This window comes from Tenrec ecaudatus, chromosome 10 (genome assembly GCF_050624435.1).
Source record: "Tenrec ecaudatus isolate mTenEca1 chromosome 10, mTenEca1.hap1, whole genome shotgun sequence".
Lineage (NCBI taxonomy): Eukaryota > Metazoa > Chordata > Mammalia > Afrosoricida > Tenrecidae > Tenrec > Tenrec ecaudatus.
The window spans coordinates 115,380,673-115,402,937 of NC_134539.1; the positions used below are offsets into that span (position 1 = coordinate 115,380,673).

Below are 22,265 nucleotides of genomic sequence, written 5' to 3' on the forward strand. Positions count from 1 at the left end.
CACCGCTTAAAACCTTTTGAGTAGGGGTACTTTGGGCCCTGCCTTCAGGCTCACATGTGGACTGTGGGCATTCATGAGGTCTTGTTGCTGTTATTAGGCGCCACAGAGTTGGTGCCATCCCATAGTGACTCTGCACAACAGAAGGGAACACAGCCCGGTCCCTCGCCATCCACACAATGTTCCTAAGCTTCAGCACATTGCTGCGGCCCCTACAGCCACGGGGCCTTAGGCTATTCATTTCTTTATTGAACCTTATGCTCTACGCGCCCCGTCTAATAAGAAAAATACTGTCTCTTTGGAGACATTCTGCCAATCAAAAGAGCAATGGTTTGAACACGATCGCCACTCCATGGGAGAAAGCTGAGTCTGTTCTGATGGAAATCACTCGCTCAAAAACTCACCGCCATAGAGGCAAACGCTGACGCCAGTGACCCCTGTAGGTTTCTGAGTCGGTCAATGTTGACGGGAATAGAAAGCCCAGTCTTTCTTCTGAGAGCTGCTGATGGTTTTGAACTGGTGACCATGCCCATCACAGGCCTACACTTATCTACTCCACCCCCAGAGCGCCACTGCATAAAGAAGACAGCCTTGGAAACCCTGTGGGAAAGTTTAACTCTCTTTTCATGGACTGCTGTGAGCTGGAATCAATTCAATGATAGTGTTTTTGTTGTTTGCTTTTTTAAAGAAATGGCATGTTGTGGCAACTTCTGTTTCCAGTTGGGCTCCAGCTGAAAGATTAAATTTTGGATGTCCTGAGAGGTCATATTGCCAACAGTATCTCTTCCTGCAGACATGGCCCCTGGATATGGACATGAACATGGCCATCATAAAATGGAACTTCTAGATTATAGACAATGGAAGACAGAAGGGACACCATTAGAAATTGCCCAGGAAGAAGCACACCAGCCTGTGCGATCACGAGGTGTCGAAGGGATTAGGTATCAAAGAACAAAAATAATCATATCATTGTGAATGAGGGGGAGGGTGGAGTGGAGACCCAAAGCCCATCTGTAGGCAACTGGACATCCCCTTACGGAAAGGTCTTGGGGAGGAGATGAACCAGTCAGTGTAGCAACGATGAAACATACAACTTTACTCTAGTTCCTAAATGCTTCCCTCCCCTACTATCATGATCCCAATTCTATCTTACAAATCTGGCTAGACCAGAGGATGTACACTGGTACAGATAGGGACTGGAAACACAGGGAATCCACGGTGGATGATCCCTTAGGATCAGTGGTACGAGTGGTGATACCGGGAGGATGGAGAGAAGGTGGGTTGGAAAGAGGGAACCGATTACAAGGATCTACATATAACCTCCTCCCTGGGAAATGGACAACAGAAAAGTGGGTAAAGGGAGAAGTCATACAGTGCACGATATGACAAAATAATAATTTGCAAATTATCAAGGGTTCATGAAGGAGGGGAGAGCGGGGAGAGGGGAAAAATGAGGAGCTGATACCAGGGGCTTAAGTGGAGAGCAAATGTTTTGAGAATGATGAGGGCAATGAATGTACAAATGTGTTTTATATGTTAGTGTATGTATGGATTCTGATAAAAGAGTTATATGAGCCCCTAATAAGATGATTAAGAGAACAGCCTATGGGGAAGGAGCAAGGTAAAAATAAATAATAATAAATAAATAAAATTATTTTTTTAAAAGAATGCAATAATCCAGACGATGTGATGTTTGCTTTTAATGTGCATTTGGGTCCATCCCTTTTAAAAGTCCACATTCCATTTTGGTGACTAAAATAAACTGGAGTACTGCAGAACTAAAAAAAAGAAAATATATAAACAGCCACAATTAAATATTCAACCTGATTTGTAATATGGGAAATACTAGCTAAAGCCACAGTGCAATCCCATATAGGCAAAAACATGCAGTCTGAAATAGGCAAGTGATGGTAACAGTGGGCACTACGGGAAATTCGCACAGTGCTGTTTGAAGGCTTAACTTGGAAAAGGGTTTGGTGTTTCCTAGTCTGGCACAGAGACAATCCCTATGAGTTCAGAGTTCAATGGCTAGTAAACACGTTAGGAAAAAAAAGACAAGGAACCACGAATCTAAGTGTTAACTATAAAAATTGGAAATAAGGGAGGGGGCAGTGAGGAGGGAGGGGGAAAAAAAAAAAGAAGAGGACCTGATGCAGAGGGCTTAGGTGGAGAGCAAATGCTTTGAGAGTGATTAGGGCAAAGAATGTACGGATGTGCTTTATACAATTGATGTATGTATATGTGTGGATTGTGATGAGTTGTATAAAATGTAAAAAAAAAAAAAGAGAACACAGAAAAACAATTGGAAATAACTGAAACCTACTGACAGACAAAAGAGTAAGAGTGGACTAACAGTCCTTGTTTTGAACAACCAAAAAATCTCTACTTTTTATACCAAATCTTCATATGGTTAGCTAACAGTCAAGAGTTAAAACCAAATTCTTGGCCGTGTCAGGTATGGAGAATCAGACTTGAGGAATCTTCTTTCAGAGGCACTAGTGCTCAGTGTCAAACAGAAAATATTAGATGGTCAACATTCACTAAGAGCTTTTGGACATTTCTGTAGGCAGGAGTGGAAGAGATCATCAACTCAACAGAGAGTTGTTAAGTCTGGCACACCGCGTAATGGATGTTTTCTAGACAGTATCGGTGATGACAAACGTAATGATTGACACAGAGTTTGGAAAGCAGAAACCACCTGTTTATCTCAAACTGGAAGGCGGAACTTAGTTCCAGTTTCCTGTGACTTCGTGCAAATTACAGAGCAGAGGAGATTTTTGTTTTAGGAAAAGATGAAAAGATTCAATGATCATTAAGGATTTTGTAAGGCCCCAGTATTCCCCAGCCTGTGAAGTTGCGGCCATTTCCACACCCGAGTCACCCACCTTACACCAGCGCACTATGATGCCGCCAGGCTTCTCGACTAACTCTTCGATCTGCACCGGTGGGCGAGACGCTACCGTTCCGTGGTTAAAAATGTGGTCTTTCACTATGTTAAGAACCGAGTCATCCAACTGAGCAGATAAACACGGCACATCAACCAGTAAAGGCACTTCTGGCAGGCTGAGGAAACAAAACTCACGTATTTATGTGGCTTTTTACTGAGATTTTAAATTATAAGGAATATTGCGTATCAGTCACACAGGGCAGAGGCCCAAAACCCAAACCCACAGTCATCAAGTGTATTCTGACTTCACAGCCACCCTACAAGACAGGGCAGAACTTCTCCTTAGTGTTTTATGTCCATCTTTATGGAAGTAGCCAGCCTTATCTTTCTCCTATGAAGTGACTGGTGGGTTTGAACGAATGGCCTTGCAGCTAGCAACCCAAAGCTTAATCCACTGTGCTGCCAGGCCCCTGTAAGGGTACCAAAGTCCCCAACAAGTAATGCTCATGGCACTGAGCTTTGCAAGATGTTCTACAAATAACAACACATAAAAATGGAAAGCTTTACAACTATCAAGGTTCTATCAAAAGCTCGAGTTTACTGAATCACGGCTCGGTTCAGGGAATATGCTGACATTTTTAATTGGACAATTCTCTTACACATTGGAAATGAAAACAGGCAGTCATATTATAACAAAAATTACATTGAAATAAAGGTTACAATCAATTCTTTCAGCCTAGTAATACTGGTAATGGCAGTTGAAAAGTTGAAAACTAAACGCAGGGTTCTAAGATGTTCATGGAAAAATGGAATTAGAATGGAATAGAATTTTTTCCATAAACTTTTTGGAGTCCCCTCACCGTCTATCTCCGTTAACAACACCTTTAATAGCAAGGGGGGTGGGGTGGGGATGGGGAGACAGGTGTGAAGTCTACATGCTTGTCTTTAAGTTGAAAGGCATCATCTCTTTTACCTGTCCAACTGAATGTGGGAGGCCTTCTTAGTGAAGCTCCACAGCTTCTCATTCTGCTCTCCCACTCCGCCAAGAATAGCGATCTCACCTACAACCAGGAACAAGAGAACTAGTGTGGGGAAAGGCGGTCACAAGACTCAAGAATCAATGCAGCCCAGCCGGCTCCAGAGGACTCTCTTGGTTTTCTTGCCAAGAATTCTTCAGCGATGCCACAGTCAAATGTCCGAAGAGCAAAAGCAGAAATGGTATCAGAAGTGACCCCAAGGTTAAGGCCAAGAAGCAGCAGGGTAACAATAGCAACATTTTGCTGGAGAGGAAAGATTGTGCTCTGTGCACAGGACATCTGGTTTGTCAACCAACTGTATACAGACTAGCTGGTCCAAGGGTCTTTTCCCCATCTCCCCCTCGCGAGAATCTTTGTCAACGCCAAACAGCAGTCAATACCATACAGTCAATGACTGCCTTGACAAACCAAACGATGTCATGATGTTTCTCTCAGAGCATACCCATTAGATTAGACATTAATAAACAGTAAAGGGACAGGCGATTCAGGGGCACACTGGACCAGTTTCTGTGTCCTCCCCCAGCTCTGAAGCGCGCTGGCAGGACTCTTTCTCTCTGAACCCGCCCTGGCCTTCCTCAAGTTTTCCTTCTCTTGGAACTTAGGTCGCCTATCCTCCCGCCATAAAGAAAATAGACACCTAGTGGCCCGTGCCCCCAAATCCTCAAAATTCTCTTAAGGTTTTATCTCTGGTGGAGGCAAAAAAAAAAAGGATTGAAATTCAAAAGCTTTCTGAAGTAGGAAGAAAATTCAAACATCAGATGCTGTAACAAACGGTATGTGCCTCAAAGGGCCTGTTTTCCAACAGGAAACATTCTCCGCCCCAGGGAGATGGCGTGGAACCCTGACCCACGACCAACTGCTTCTGGGCTTGCTTCTGAATTCCACATCTCTAAGGGAAGACATTTGCTTCTTGCTTGGGGAAAAAAAAAATTCTCAAAGGCAATGTTTCGGTCAATGGTAAATACACTTTTCAATGAAGACAGGCCAAAAATATAATTAGTATGTAAAGATAACACTGTTTTAAGAGGGATGAAAAAAGGGATTAGCTCTTTGGCTGCATCGCTTCTTGGCCTTCTGGCTAAGATCGAGTAATGGAATTCTTTGGCTGGAACAATGGATCTGGGACCAACCAGCACTTTTTATCTGAAGCCACGCACAGCACTCAATCTGCAGAAGGGGTGGATTCAGGTCCCTTCCCTGGATCTTGTTCCACAACGGCCTTTTGTAGCTGGTGTCTCTGAGTTCTAGTCTTTAAGCCTGCACTATTTACTGCCACATTGACATCTTCAGTTATGGTCTTTCTCCTTGGTACCACACCTACCTTCCCAACTCCCTCCAGCATCCTCAAAACAACATACCTAAGACTGAATGCACTAGAGCTCACCTCTCCTTTGTTTCCTATCTCATTACCATCCAACCAAAACTGTATCAACCCACTGCTGTCTTCCCCCCCCCCCCAATAAATCATTTTCTTGGGGCTCTTACAGCTCTTATAACAGTCCATACATCAATTGTATCAAGCACATTTGTACATATATTGCCGTCATCATTTCTATAACATTTTCTTTCTACTTGAGCCCTTGGTATCAGCTCCTTTTTATTCCCTCCTCCACCCCACCCTCGTGAACCCTGGATAATTAATATTTTTATTTTCATTTTTACACCGTCTGCTGTCTCCCTTCACCCACGTTTCTGTTGTCTGTCGGGGCGTGGGGGGGTATTGTAGGAGGTGTGCTGTATGTCGATCACTGCGGTTGGTTCCTCATTTCTCCTCCTCGCTACTCTCATTATTGGTCCTAAGGAATTTGTTTATTTGTCCTGGATTCTCTGTCGTGAGCTCCTATCTGTACCAGTGCACATGCTCTGGTCTAGCCAGATGTGTAAGAGATAGCACGATGTGTAAGACGGTGGGAGGGAGGAAGCATTAAAGAACTAGAGGAATGTTGTATGCTTCATCAGTACTATACTGCACCCTGGCTGGCTCATCCCTTCCTTTTGACCCTTCTGTGAGGGGATGTCCAACTGTCTATAGATGGGCTTTGGGTGTCATCAAAATGGTTGTTTGCTTTGGGCTGATCCGTGGACACCTCATGCTCACAGGAAGGCTGTGAGTCTTTACAGAAGCAGGCTACCACAGCTCTCTCCTGTGCAGCAGCGAGGGGTTTCAAACCGCCGAGCTTTGGGTTGGCAGTCAAGTGTTTTGCCAGTGCTCCCATCAGTCATCTTCAATGCTTTCCTTCTATATCCCGGGAATCATAAAACTGTCAATAATTCTACTCCTAAAAATGCCTTAACACCAGTCCTGCCTGCCTCACCGTCATCGTCACCTAGCCTACTGCCACATTTTTCTAATGTTTCTTTTACCTCTCGTCTTATAAGCTTGACTCAGGCCCCAAACAATAGGCACTGTCTTAAAACGAGGAAAAAATCTGATTATGGAACTTTGGTACTTAAAGACATCAATAATCGCTGAAGATGCCATTCTTCATGATGGGACCTCCTCTTCTCCCTTTGCCTGCCTGAAGAACTCCTCGGAGCCTCCTTGGAACCCTTCCAACAGATGTTAACCATTACTTTTCCAAACCACTTGAATAGTGTTATCCCTGGCCCATTGGGCTATGGACTCCCTAAAGTAGAAACTGTGCTCTACCTTACTGTTTTAATCAACGTTCCTGACAAAGACCTATGTCACAGTAAAGTATTTATGAAGGCAGAAAGGCCACACAAGGCAAGACAGAGGCAGGACTTGACCAAAATAGAAAGGATAGAAAATCTTACAACTATAAGCATAGGAGCAAACATCAATCACATGTTTTAAAACTTAAAAAGAAAAATGGGACTAAATTCCATTAACCAAGAATAAGCTGAAAAATATTTTCACTCACTGACCTTAAAAATAGTTGTGCAAACAATGAATGAGATAAAATCCTTTACTCCTGCTCGGTAAATGATGATAAGGCACACTTAGAATCCAATGCACTTACCCTGGGATACCTCACTGTATATCTGTCATCCCATAATACAAACTGTCCCAAAGTTAGGACGATCCCAAGCACCCCGCAGATGGCAGGAAGCCTGGTAACCTGAGAAATCAGCAGTGCTGATTTGCAAGAACCACATTTAATTGGCTCCCTGGATGCCCACCTTCTCGGACCAAGTCCTCTGCAGTGTTAACTCCGTGCTCAATAAGCTTCTGACAGTCATCCAGGGGCTTTACCGTCTCCTGTTCAATTATGTCCACCTCTTGCAGAAGGGTCACCAATCTCTCATCCAGGAGCTTCTCAAGGGTCCCCTTCAAATCATTAAAATGCTGTTTGAGGACATCCCTCGTCTGGGAGGCGCTTTCTCTGATCTGAAAAGAAAAATCACAAAAACGGGAACTCAAAAGGCTAAACCATGGGCATTTCCCATAATAATTCCAGGGCACTGCAAAACCACCCGCTTTCATTCCCTGATAAAGTAGTTGTTTCTGCATTTGTAGAAGCTGCCAGAATTTTATAAAATCAGTCTTCAGTTAGGGCAGAATAAGCTCAAATCCTGATTCCACCATTCACAAACTCATCTCAATAGTCTTAAGGTACTTCACACACCACCTCAGTTTCCTTATTTATAAAATGGGCACAATAATTTTTTAAAAATTCTTAACTTATGGAACTGTTATGAAGATGAAGCAATATGACCCAAGTACTGCACTTGGTACAACATCTGATGCATTGTTCTTAATAAATTAATGCTAGAAATTACTGTGTTTCAGGACAAAACATTTTAAATTAAGAAGAGATTGAAAGTCATTTTGTGGAAAAAGGAGCAAAAACGGTAGATTAGGAAAACCACAATGCAAAAAAAAAACAACAACAAAACTCCCTCGTGGACAAAACGCTCTCATTGTGCTAGAATAAAACTAAGACTGTTTAAAATTCAAGAGGCAGAAAATGTTCATGAAAGAGAAAGGTCTAGAACAATGACTTGATCCTTTCTGGAGTCCTGGTTCTCTTTGAGAATCTTGATGAGGGATTTTACAGACATTCCTCTGGGGAACACCGAATAATCCAGCCCCGAATGAGTTACCCTGTGTCAGAGGCTTTACAAATCCCTCACATGGCAGCCCTGGATGGCCTAGAGGCGAGCTGCTGAAACGTGTCTCGAGGGGAATCACCCAGGCTGCTCATTCAAGCCAAAGATCCCAGGCCTCCATCCCAGATCCACTGAGCAGCAATCTGGGAAGTGGGGCTAGCAGAGTGCTCGGATGGAGTTCTCATTATTAACAAGCACACCTGTGATGCAGCAGTCCAGACTTTGAGAAACACTGCCCATGTTCACAGACCCCCAGATTAAGAAGTCTTGTTCCAGGGGATGGGACAGGTAAATATTCTCATTTTACACACAGCTTTCAAATCTATGGGATTATCTGTGCAGATTGCTAAATTTTTGTTTCAAAGAACTCGTGTAACATACAACAACTCCCTCTTACTTAACCGGGACTGGGAGCTAACTATGGGACTGGTTACAGTAAGCACAGACTGTGCAGTCATTTCACCTGAGAGATTATGCTTGCCCACCTAACCCTTTCGCTCACACTATCTTAGCAAACGTCTTGAAATACCAGAAAGCCCTGCTATGAAAGAACATACAAAAACATGAACAAAGGGCAACATTTCAGTATTTTTCAGCAATATGGCATCAGAGAAAGCCTTCTATTTACTCTCTAATTTAAATTTAACATTTAAAAAGAAGACTAAAAAATGAAGGAAAAAAGAGGGAAGAAAAAGGAAAAAACAAAACAAACAAAAATCCAAGGTTGAGTTGCCAGAGTGAAATCAGTTCTGTCTTCTTTTGGTCCTGATGGAGTTACAATGGTGTTTATGCAACAAATAAGAGAATTCAAAAAAAAAAAAAAGAGAGAGAGAGAATTCCTGAAATCCCAAAGAAACTCTCATTTAAATGCTATTAATTCATCTCTGCAATGACACTAGGAAGCATCTATGAAATAAACCCAAGTCCAAAACGCAAACAAATCAAGACAGCCACCAGCTCAACAGCACGTAATCGGATTCATGGTGCCACATAGGCACCCTTGGGGACTGGGCCTTGAGGAGTGGGAGGCGATAAAGAGACTGTCAGACAGCGTGCGCTTCACTCCAGGGGAAATTCTGCAACCGAGCACCTCGCCCCCACCCCCCGCCTTCTCTAACGGATACAGCACACACACGCAGGAAGCACACTGGTTAGGTAAAGTTGGTTTCCTCTTTAGAAAGAATTCAAAACTCCCTTGCTGCTTCAGAAGCTAGGTTTTGTTTTGTTTCAGAAGTTCTAAGAGTAACAAAGAGAAAGGAAGTACCGTATATACTTGAATATAAGCCAACCAAAATATCAGCCGCGGGACCGAATTTTACCGCAAAAACTGCATTAAAAATGTGGTGAATAAACCTGGCTTATGCACAAGTATATACGGTGGATGAACACCAAGCAATGAGAGGGAAGGAAAGAGAATCCATTCCCATAACTACCTCTCTTACTCTCCTGACCAATTTGCTCTTTAGAATCTGCTACCTTGGACTTGCTTTCCCCTCCTTGAAATCGGGCATAAACAAATGCCTGTCACTTTTAATCCTTTTAAACAAGTTCACTGGCTTTGGCCTTAAGAAAGCACACTTAAAAACGAGCTGCATGCTGAGTGAAACAAGCTGGACACACCTCCCTCTGTAACATAGGAGGGACTTGCCAAAGTTGGTGGGAAAATTCCATCAATTCTTAACTCCCATTTTCCCCGCAGACTTTTGGTGGCCCTGTCACATATCTCTTGTTGCTATTATCATTCTGTCATCAAGTCCCTTACAACTCGTAGGGGCCATCTGAGACAGAGTAAAGCTGCCCAGCGGGTTTCCTCTAATGTCATCATCACAGAAGCTGGTTACCGGGCCTGGTCTCTCCCTTTCAGCAGCATGTGCATTCTCTGTTTATACAGTTTGTAAGCTTGAGAGCAACGTGGGTCTTTGTAGGAGCCAGCTGCAAGGGGTAGTTTGGGTTTGAAACAGCTGGTCAGCGAAGTGCTAATATCTATCTTGGGCCTCTGCACTAAGAACGCCAATGTGGAAGGCAACCAGTCAGTTCCAAATGGTATCTAGCCACCTAGGGCAGCAGTTCTCAACCTGTGGGTGGTGACCCCTTTGGAGATTGAACAACTCTTTCACAGGGGCCACGAGATTCACACCAGGAACACAATGACAGTGATGAAGGAGCAATGAAAACAATGTTATGGTTGGGAGGTCACCACCACATGAGGAACTGTATGAAAGGGTCACGGCATGAGGAAGGTTGAGAACCACTGACCTATGGGCAAAAACAATGCAGATGTCTACTGACAGAATAAAGCTCTCGGGGGTTATTCAACTCAAGGTTTCAAAAAAAAAGAAACTGCAATGTACATTGTTTATGTTGATTGGAAACATTCTGAACCAATTTCCCCACTGAAAACTCCACTGGAATAGACCAGTAACTTTACTTTTTAAAACGTAATCATTTTATTGGGAGGGCTCTTACAAATCTTGTAACAATCCATCATTCAATCGTATTAAGCACACTTGTACATTATGTTGCCATCAACATTTCCAAAACAATTTCTTTCTACTTGAGCCCTTGGTATCAGCTCCTTTTTCCACCCCTCCCTCCCTGACCCTGGTGAACCCTTGATCAATTATATATTATAAATGTTATTTCATTTCTTACAATGTCCACCGTCTCCCTTCACCCACACTTCTGTAATTCATCCTCCCAACCTGGGGGGGGGAGCGGAGCAGGCGGGAAGGCTACAGATCCAACCTTGTGACAGGTAAAGTAACTGCACAAAGTTTCCACTGCAGCTGAATCTAATCTTAGTACAACTGGGATTAAAAAAACACACACACAAAAACAGCGTTTAAATGAAATGAGCTCACAAAATGCCAAAGTCATCAGGTTTCTGCTTCGGTGCTAAACCACACAAAAGCCTGGGGAACCATATACACTTTCTCACCATCCAAGACAACAGTGAAAACATTGTCCTCCTGAGCTGGGTTACTAAAGTCATAAAACTAATGTGGAACCTGATTTCTGATATCTACTGTCTCAAATGGTAATATACAGTTATTATATAACTTATATACTATAGAAGGAGCCCTAGTGGCACAGTGGCTAGGTGCTCAGCTGCAGTTCAAACCCATCAGCCTCTCTGTGGGAGAAAGATGCGGCAGTTTGCTTCCGTAAAGATTAAGCTTTGGATGAAACGCAGGATTGACGAAACTACAGGGACAGAAAATAGGATAAGGGTTCGAGACATGGGGATACAATGGAGGGGTGGGGGTAAAAGGAGACGATGTCAAGGAGTCCAGGTAGAAAAAGAATGATTGGAAACTGGTAGCAATCATACAATTCTACTCGATATGATTGAAATATGGAATATGTATTAAATCCCAACTTAAAAAACAGATTAAAGCTTTGGAAACCCTATGTGACAGTTCTACTCTGCCCTCCAGGGTTACTACAAATTGAAATAGACTTGACAGGAATGGGTTATTTGCTAATATAATATAGTACTCTGGGTACATTAGAAAATTAAATAGCTAGAATTAAGGTTCTTAAAAACACACATTTTTATAACTCTAGGAAAGAAAATAAATTTCATCCTTCAAGTTCAAACAACGAATGAATTTTCCCAAATGCTTTGCTAATAGGAAATTAAAACTAATTTAGAGATTAACTTTTAAAATTATTTTTTAACTTCTTAAATTATTAGCTAAAGAGAATATACTGATAAAAATGAGAGATAAATAGATATATACAACTGAAACCGAAGACGCTACCACAATATTTCTTCTCGGTCTATATGGAATGTACCAAACCAACTTGCTGATTCATCAGTTCTGACTCTAAGCAGTCCTACCAAGAGCTCACTGCCATTGAGTCAATGCCGACTCACAGAGACCCAATAGGACAGGGTAAAACTGCCCCTGTGAGTTTCCAAGATTGTAATTCAATACAGAAGTAAAAAGCCCCATCCTTCCTCCTTCCAAGGGACTGGTGGTTTCGAACTGCTGACCTTGCCCAGTGAGTAACCACTGCTGACGAAGGCCAGTGAGTAACCACTACGCCACCAGAGCTCCTAAAAACGACCCTCCAAGAAAGAGTAAAACTGCTCCATAAGGTTTTATCTCTACGAAAGCAGACTGCCACCTTTCTCCTTTGGGGGTTTAAACTAAGACCTTTCAGTTAGCCTTCGAGAATAAAACCACTGTCACCAGGGCTCCTTCCATAATACCAGAACAGTAGTAAATTAATAAAATAATGGCACTAACAACAACTATATTTCAGCAGTTATCATCTAAAAAGGTATTCACACGCATGGTCTCGATTTCTACCATGATCCTGGGAAGGAAGCATCTTTCAATGAGCAATGCATGGGGCTCAGAGCGATTAACCTGTCGTCTTTCAAAGGCTAGTACAGTAGCTGGACTGGAGTTCACACTCTGCAGGATTCAAGTTAGTACTTGTGAGCACTGCTATTGTCCTCTTGACTCATACTGTTTTATAATATATATATATATAATTTATTTGGAAACCTTCAAAAAGAAAATGATATAATTATGCGGCCTGTCACAGAAGCAGCCCAGATGAACCACACCTTGTGGTATTTATCCCCCTTGAAAACAGACTGGCCCTGTGACTAACTGTAACTCATAGCAACGCATTGGGACTACTGTCGGGGAAGTTCCAGGTCTTAACCTTAAGAAGGCCTGCAGCCGTGGCTTCAGTTTGAGCTCTTAGGGTCCCGCGTCACCACATGATAGAAACCAAGTAAAGGTGAGAGGAAAGAAGGGGGGATGAGAAGTCAATGGAAGAGAGGGAAGTGGGAAACAACCTCGGTACTGAGTTTACTATGTAGCAATCAATACCCAAACTATACAGGAAAAACAAACTTTCATGGCTTGATTATCTGTATTGTATTAATGAATCCGAAAACGAGACTCATTGCCATCGAGTCAATTCCGACTCAGAGCAACCTACTCAGACTACAGGGCAGGGTAGAACTGCCCCTGTGGGTTTCCAAGACTAACTCTTGATGAGAGTAGAAAACTTCATCTTTCTCTCTCTGAGTGGCTGGTGATTAGCAGATGGTGGTAACGCATAACCCATTAGGCTACCAGAACGCCCTAATCAAGATCACAAGCCATCTAAAAAGAATATCTGCAAAATTATACCTACTAATGGCAGTGAATGTTTTTGAGTGTCTACTAGGAATTGGAATGGAAAATGTGACTAAGACATACCCCTCACCTCAAAAGAAATATATAACCTCAAAACAAACAACAAGAAAAACATTCTGTATATATAGGACATGACAGTTGCAGGCACAACCAGACTCCAAACTCAGTGCCATCAAGTCAATTCTGACCCACAGTGACCCTGTGGGTTAGAGTAGAACCATCTCCGTGGGTTTCCCAGCCTGTAAATCTTCATGGAAGCGGCACGCTTCATCATTCTCCTACAGGATGAAAGCGGTGAGTTTGAACTGTTAACCTTGTGGTTAACATCCCAACTTGTAACCCACTCTGCTACCAGGGCTCCTTGCAGGCACAATTACGTGTAGTAAAAGATAGTTAAGTTCTATAAGCCTCATCTTTCTCCCATGGAGTGTAACAGGTGGGTCTGAAGCACTGACCTTGCAATTAGCAGTTACAACACATAGCCCACTATACCACTAAGGCTCCTCCTACCCGAATACTGGCTCACTAGCTGTATTAAAGAAACTGTACTACACCTGTAAGATGCTAATGACAAGGGTCAACTGAGTGCAGATGCAGGGTGGCATATGAAAACCTTACTATCTGCTTAATTCCTCTGTAAATCTAACAGTTCTAAAAAATAAAATATTAATTTAAGCCCTGTAACCTACTAGGCTTACACTAGTATCAAAATTGTACACATACACACATACACCAAAAAAAGTTTATGAAGAAAATGGAACTAAAAGATAAGGGAATTTTTCCATGAACCTTTCGAAAGCCCCAAGTATGGGGATGGCATGGAGAAAACTGGGTAACTGTCACATTCAATCACACACTTTTAAATTAACATCATTGATTCAGAATGCTTAATTTCCTCCATCTCTTCCTTTTATTTCAAGTGAGTTCTAGACTCAACCAGCAGCTTTCAGTATCATGTTTAAAGACAGCAAAATAAACTATTTGTGAAAATATGGCTTGCAGAACCAATGACCACATGGATCTTTTGCACACAGAAGTATATATGCCACTTATTTGATTTTGTTTTTCAGTCTTGTCAATGTCTTAGTTATCTAGTGCTGTTATAACAGAAGTACCACAAAAGGGTGGCGTTCACAAACAAATTTATTTTCTGACAGATGAGGAGGCTAGAAGTCCAAATTCAGGATGCCAGCCCTAGGGGATGGCTTACTTCTTTGTTGGCTCTGGAAGAAAGTCTTTTGTCTCTTCCGATTCCTGCTGTCTTACCCATCTCCTCTCTGCTTACTTGTTTACTTTTTTATATCTCAAAAGATTGACTCAAGATATAATTCCGCCTAACTGACATAAAACACAACCCATTCCAAATGGGATTATAACCACAAGTATGCTGTACAACAGAACAACAACAACAAACATAGAAACACTGCCCAGTCCTGGGTCATCTTCATAATGTTGTTTGAGCTCACAGTCAAGCTATCTCTTTAAGAGTCTTCCTCTTTGTCATGGACCCTCTACCAAGCAGGATGTCCTTTTTCAGGGACTAAGCTCTCCTGATAACATGTCCAAAACCACCCACATCGAGGCTGGGATTGACAATACATATTTTAGAGGGACATAATTCAACCCATAGCAGTCAGATATTTAGTTTTGTTCCCAGAGCTTTGCTTCCAGTGTTTTGAAGTACACAGGTCAATGCATTTCAGCTAGACAACAGATGCCTCATAAGTATTGCAGGGACAGTGAACTATTAAATCTGGCTCTTCTGCCCAAAGTCTGTAGCTCACAGATGCTGAGAGGATTCACCTGAGCAACTGCCAACAGCATTCCCTAGGATGCCATCCTGCTGGGTATGAAAGGATCCCTCTGGAGGAGGGATCTCATTACCAGCAAGGGCCAGGAGGGAGGTGCATCCTCTGGACCTGAGATCACTCTGCAGTGAACCTCTGGATCCAGACAACAGCTATACCATCAGAACACCAGCAGCAAAACCAGGAGCGAGAGCATGAGGCAGTGTGTGGGCTCCCCAACCCACAGAATAAGCCAAGCGGAGCGCTTTGGTGCAGGAGGTTGGCTTGCGGAGTGGGGTGCCTCTGAGCATTTAATTCAGGAAGGTGAGTTTGCTAAACTACCTAGATTGAGCTGGATGCCTTCCAGTTGAGGCTTACAGCAGAGAAGTTAAGTCCTTTGGTCATTTACTAGCAGACCTGAGGGAACTTTATAACATGTCCTGATAGGCAACTATCCTGAGCATTTCTCACTGGTTAACTTTAATAACCCTTTAATCATGAATTGTGTCTGTGTGTTCTGTGTAGACATTGCAATGAATACTAGATCCTAGAGAGGGAAAATAAACAACAACAAAACTCACTACCATGGAGGAAGTATCGACTCACAACAATCCTATAGGAAAAGGTAGAACTGCCCCATTGAGTTTCCAAGACTTTAGCTGTTTACGGGAATAGAAAGCTGTCTTTCTCCTGCAGAGTGGCTGGTGGTTTTGAACTGCTGACCTTTTGTTAGCAGCCCAACACATAACCAGTCTACCACCAGGGTAAAATACAGTGCACTGATAAAAACAACACAAGTACCTATAGTCTCTATTTGCCTCTTCATTAAAAATTAGACTGCTCCTGGGAAAATGTTCATGATATATGTTCATGATAAAATGCAAGCCAAAAGGAAAAAAAAAACTCACATGAAGTTACCTATACTTTCAACTTTCTAAAGCAAATCAAGGGGGCTTCAAAAAGTTTGTGGATATGAAACTGATTTCACCAATATTAATATGACTGAATGATTAAATTGTATCTCCCAATAAAACTTTTTTTAAGTTTGTAGAAAATGAAATTAATTAAAAGATGACTGTGAAGAATCTCCTTGACCTCTTTGAGGCCCCATGTATGTATAGAAAGATACACCAAAACGGTAACAGAGCTACAGGCTATTTTATTTTTGTTTATTTTTAAGGTATTTTTATTGTGATTTAGGTAGGGGGGATTACCGGTTATTTTAAAACTACTTCCTATGTTCCTGATATTCCCTAGCTTCACACTTAAACTTTTCTTAGGATTACTACAATAAGGACAATTCAAGTATGACTGCAGTAACAAATTATATTCAAACAGATCCTTGAACTGTTTTGAAAAACGGGTAACAGAAGGGGAAGTGGGAGATAAAAGTAGCAATAATAGTGTTCTTTGCTTTTCTGAGTTACTAAGACTTCCTGTCCTGGTTTCTGAAAATAATCTGCGTTCCTTCCCCCCACTGAGCTATCTATCTGTCCCAATCTTTAACTAATAGCCTGTGGGTCTTCAAATCCTGGAGGAATAATGATCGAGAGAAAACCTGATACTACCCAGGAGGAGTATCAATGTTACCAATTAAATCTTCAAAAAATTACCTGAAATCAGCTATCAAAAAAAATGAAAACAAGACACTATAAAAGACTTATTCATCAAACATTACAGACATTATGACACACTAGTGCAAACTATAATCAAACATCTACTTATGAGCTTAAAATGAAAATGATTGATTATTCCTCTTTCTTTTCTCTTTGTGTAATTCTCTAACAAACGTGTGGAACTTTAAACAATTTTTAAATCTTCAGGGCAAGCTACAGTATTTGATGAAGAGACCTTTAGTTCAGCTTTAACTACAGAAGTCAGTAAAGAGATAATGAAAGAGAGAGAGAAAATATGAATTGTGTGTGTGTGTGAGAGAGAGAGAGAGAGAGAGAGAGAGAGAGAGAGAGAGAGAGAGAGAGAGAGAGAGAGAGAGAGAGAGAGAGAGAATATGAATTGTGTCCCCTGGGGCTGGGTTTCTCACGCTTTAATGTGTGTACACGTAACAAGGGGGTCTTGTTAAAATGGAGATCGAGTCAGTAGCTCCAGGAAGAGACTTAAGACTCCCCATTTGTAACAAGTGCTCAGGTAATACCACCTTTGGGGTCACAAGTCTTGAGGCAAAGTTGTAGTAGCAGGGGTGGGCTGGGACCCCACTAGTCAGTGCTGGGCAAGCACCAAGAGGTGGCCCTTAACAGTGAAAGAGACTTGCTTTTGTCAATGCCCTGAGAATCACTGAGTCACACTAACACTCATTTTACAGAATGAAATACAACCACACTCGGTCAAGAATGCCAGCATTTCTCCTTGCGGGCACCCCCAGTACTCAATCCTAGCCCTGTTTGAAAAAGTACAGTGATGGAGAAGCCCTGGATTGCGGTAGCGCCACAAAGGCCAGGTCACTCTGAGCGCTGTGACCAGCTGACACCACTATGCATGTGACATCTTGATCAGCTCTCAACTTAGAACAAGCAGCAAAGTCAACCCTACGAAAAAGAACAAGTACTGCAAAACACAAGGGAAGTGAAATCTAAACACAAAAATACAAGAACTCAGGTGTTTGTTTTGTTCTTAGGGGATAATAACCTCATGACCAGCCACCAAGAGAATGCAAGGGCCTGAGGACAGTGGTCTGTTTTCCTGATCACTGCTTCCCTCACCTAGGAGTACCTCTGACCCAGAGTAGGCGCCCAATAAATCTTTACCAAGTGAATGGACAAATGAGTATTTACAGAGAGTGGGAGTTAATTTCTTTGGTATTTACATCTTTGTACCAAGGATTCCAATAGTACGGAGAACTCTTCCTAATCATTTCAACATCAGCTGGGCTATAAACATTATCTGATTTCCTGAAGACAAGGAACATCTCTCTCTTGCTCTTAACTTATTTGAACAGCACGAGTTACAGACAACCCTTGCATTCTTACACTGGACTTCCTTTTCGGTAAAAACACAGGGTAGGGCCTTAACCACAAGAGGAGAAACTGCTGTAAGTTGGCAGTTGTTTTTGACAGAATCACTTGAAAGATTTACATTCTTCTTTGTTTTACATTTTCACAGATGTGCTTTCTTTTTTTGATTACTTTCATTGGCATCTAATTCACAAACCAAACAATTTAATCCTTCCATCTCATTATGCAGAGTTTTGCTATCATCACCCCCATTCCTTCTCACACTCTTTTGTTGTGTTAGCTCACCATTTCCCTCCAACGTCCTTGCCATGCCCCTAGGTAATTTTTAATCCTCTTACTGTCTCTGTAGATCGACCTTCTATTCTTCTTAAAACTGTAGTAAAAATACGTATCGCAAACTTGGTCACTTTAAACATTTTATGTATACAATTCCGTGGCATTATGCTCGCCTTGTTCTGCAAACTATCACCACTAGACAGTTTCTTAACACAAGATAAATTCCATGAGAGCATTTTAAAGAGTAAGGAACAAAAGCAGAGATAAAAAGTAGGCCAAGAGTTTCCCAAAGAGCCGAGTTACCAAATGACCCAACAATTTTACTCCTTGTACAGCAATGTCCAACTTATAATGGGGTTGCATTCCAATGTACATCAGTTCTGGCATAAGTTTCTTACAGTAAAGCATACATTTTTTGTCTTTTTTAGTTTTCATTATTATTGATTTTCTTACATCTGTATCTTTATGAAGCCTATCTTTTTCTTTGAATAACCACAAAGTAAATATTTAAGGATAACAGCAAATTACATGCTACAATATTATAAGTAGAACATATGACTAACACAAAATCGAGATGGTCCTAAGTACAATGTGTCATAACTTGAATACATCTTAAGTCAGGAGACAGCCTCTTAATAGAGTCCTGGTGGCACTATTGGTTAACTGTTGGACTGCTAACCAAAAGGTCAGAGGTTCAAATCAAGCAGAAGCTCCCCAGAGTACCTCTGACTTTTCACTTTAGAGAATGGAATACAATTTCACACAGGCAGGAACACTAGCATTTCTCCTGGTGGCTTATCCCCGTACCTCCGGTTAATGCCCCTTTGATAAAGTAGGACTATGGCCGGGTCCTGGGCTATGATAATGCCATCAGGGCCAGCACCCTGTGAGGCCTGTGGGAAAGGGGTAGGAGAAAGCCTGACCTTTCTCCTGCGGAGCGGCTGGTGGGTAACCCACTACACCCGCAGGGCCCCTTACTCAAGCATAAAAAGAAATGGAAGTCCTGATACATGGATGAATTTTGAAGAATGCTAAATGAGTCATACACAAAACCCCACATATTATATGATTCCACTTATATGACATGTCCAATTATAGGCAAATTTATAGAAACAGAAACTAGATTGGTGCTTGCTGATGGGTATGGGTTTCTTTTGGGGGATGATGAAAATGTTCTGGCATCAGATGATGGTAGTGGTACAAAGTAATGAAAACACAATGAAACCAGTGAATTGAACATATGCTTTCTTTTGCTGCTGGTTTGAGATATCGACTTCTATCACAAAACAAAAAAACATGACCAAAGGAAATAAAATCAGCCAATAAGAAACACACACAAGCAAAGGAGGTGCATCCCTTCCTCTGTTTTTCTCATTCTTGTCCAAGGGAGAACCATTGACCAAAAAGCCATAGCTGTTCTGAAAATGGCTGAAACTCTAAAAATATCCAAACCACCAGACAAAAGCAGCTGCTTATTGTGATAGCATTTTGGGTAGCACAGACCCTCTTTAAAATGCAAGAGGACAGAGAACTTGTTCTGCAAACTCAAGCACGTACCATCCACTAGAATTAGCTTTGAGGAGAGACGCTGTTGGAACTGGCACTGCCACAAAACACAGTCCAGTTCACAATCCATTCCTCAGTCTAGTTAAAAAACAGTCCTGAGTCTAACTGATGGATGGTCTCTTCTGAGTGTTTTCTGTCTCAAACCCCAAGAGCCAGTAGCCCTCAAAAAGAAACAGCCATACAAAAAAGCGGTAACAAAGCACACCCGATACGGAACTACACGAATACGACAAAAACACCCTGCATTTAAATTAATGGGTTTAAAATAATGTAAAATATGATCTGAAAATTTTAATTATGGTCTTAGAAACAGAATACTACAACATCTATGAAGAGGGCAGTCTGTTTTTGTGGTTGTTTTTAACTTTTTTTTACACTGGAATATGAGCATACTCTTTTATTAGAATGCTCTGAAGAATGAATCAGCTCACATTAGCACTGTCCCTTGAGGGGAGAGGACATGCTGCCAGGCATTGTGGCAGAATGGGCCCATTTGGGCATTTTATTTTTCAGGCATTGGGTTCCTTGGACTACACGGTTATCATCTGCTGCATATTGCTCAGCACATCGTTGTTTTCAATGCACTCAGCATCACGTAAGAATTGATCAAGCCCTCCTCCCATCCTTCATCCATTCAGAGTCCACTACTGCTGCTCAATCGCAGAGGTAAGCAATAGTGAAGCTCACACAGAAGATCTCTAAACTGGCTTAAACGTTTAGTCACATCGGACGAAGTATTTTAATCTCCCTCTTTTACACAACATCCTAGATTTGGAAGCTTTCCAAGTAGCCGAAGGACTAACGCGCGAGGTTTTCAAATGGCAGTTGAGATGAGTGCCTCCTAAGGCCCTGAGAAGCAGTCACCACACCGGAGTAACAGATCTAGATTCTGGTCCCAGTTTTGCTACTAAAATATGAATTATGTCTGGCCTACATCAGCTCTGCCGCGATGCCAGATGATAGTTCTAATAGATAAATAAAACCAGAAGCACGTTGAGTAGCCTTATTCCTGAGAGTATCCAAAGCCAACTGTTACACTATTCCACCTTTTCAAGTTCCAGGTAATGGGGATGTTACGGTACTAGGGGAACCGTACGAATTAATAATATCAAGTATGACCTGGAGAAATTCAGATGGAATCCCACTCACTCACAGAGAATGTAGCGAGCATCTTATGTTAACAGTAGGCGGTCTTATCACCCATTGGCAGTGGCTTATAATTTTCTTTTGCAAATGTTTAAGGGTGTTGAGAACCATGTGGCTTTTCTCTATCTCTGATAGCCCTGTCCCCAGGGGAACTGATAAGGGTGCCACTTGAAAAGTATATTTAGCACCTCCTTACAGTACCAGTCTCTTTAAATCTGTTTTGCACATTCCGACGCTCTGTACTCGCCCCGTCCAACATTTCGTTGTCCTCCTCTTGCTCTTCACCTGCACGAAACCATCTGCACTGGGTGTATTTTCAAAAGACGCATGCAAGCCCACAGGAGATACTCAGTCCTTCCAGACAGGCTCGCCATTCATTGAGGGCTAACTGTTTCTCAACTCCTACCTCTCCCTCATCAGCCTTCCCCTTTCCAACAGCCATCGGGCACCCACGTTTAGCTGTCCCCACGTCGCGGGGACCCCGTTTCCCTCAGGTTCGCCAGAGCCAACCCCCACCCACCACCCCCAAATCGTGTCCACGTCCTCCAACTCTCCGCGTACATCGCTGGCGTCGGCGAGCCCCTCAGAGTTTGCCCTGCTTCCGGTCCCCCTACTCTCCTCAACCTGGGGCCCCCTCCCCCCAGGTCCATCACGCTCCACACGGTACAGGGAACGCCCCTCAAGGGTCCCTCCGACCCCCAGACGTGTCCCTTCTCCGAAGACCTCCTCGGCCCCACCTCCCCCGGCCCGGCCCGGCCCGGCCCAGCCCCCACCAGGTCCCGTTCCCGGTTAGGGCCCCTCAGACGCCCCGGCACTGTAGCCCCCGCCGCCGCCCCGCACCCCGCCCCGCCCCCGCCCCGGCCCGCAGCGCCCCTCTGGGCGCGGCCCGCCGACCTGCCTCCGCGCCTCCCGCAGCCCCTGCAGCCGGTGGCTCAGCTCCCGCCCGTAGCTCTGCGCCGCCTCCACGTTCTCGCGGGCCTCCTGCAGCAGCAGCTCCGGCTCGGCCTCCATCGCCCGCCGGGTCGCGCCGCGCGGCCGGCCGCTCGGGCGCGCGCTCCTGGTAGTCCCGGCCCCGCCGAGCAGCGGCGCCGCCTCCGGCCGGCGGAAGCGCCGCCCGCCCCGCCCCTCGCCCCGCCCCCTCGCCCCGCCCCGCCCCCGGCGGGTGATTGACGGCCGCGCACGCCGGCTCGCGGGCCGCTGGGCGCGCCGGGCTGCCGGGGAAGCGCCGGGCCGCGTGGAAGGGTGGCTAGCCGCTGACACGCCGCCCAGGGCGGCCCCGCCACAACGCGCCTCGTCGCTCCACTTCACGGACCCGGAAACGGGGACAAAGAGGTACACTTTCCTAGCCCGCAGGATGTCAA

At 43.5% G+C, this 22,265-nt stretch overlaps 1 protein-coding gene across 1 annotated transcript in view; it reads right to left on the reverse strand.

Annotated features, from left to right (window-relative positions):
• The window catches only part of CRLF3 (cytokine receptor like factor 3), a 41,657-nt gene extending 19,677 nt beyond the window's left edge, over window positions 1-21,980 (reverse strand). Inside the window, exons 1-4 of the mRNA XM_075561367.1 lie at window positions 21,799-21,980; window positions 7,066-7,273; window positions 3,858-3,945; window positions 2,883-3,060 (exon numbers count right to left, since the gene is read on the reverse strand). Of these exons, the coding sequence (XP_075417482.1) occupies window positions 2,883-3,060; window positions 3,858-3,945; window positions 7,066-7,273; window positions 21,799-21,915 (591 nt within the window). The 5' untranslated portion in view covers window positions 21,916-21,980. The remainder of the gene's footprint in view (window positions 1-2,882; window positions 3,061-3,857; window positions 3,946-7,065; window positions 7,274-21,798) is intronic.
• Window positions 21,981-22,265: the final 285 nt, after the last annotated feature.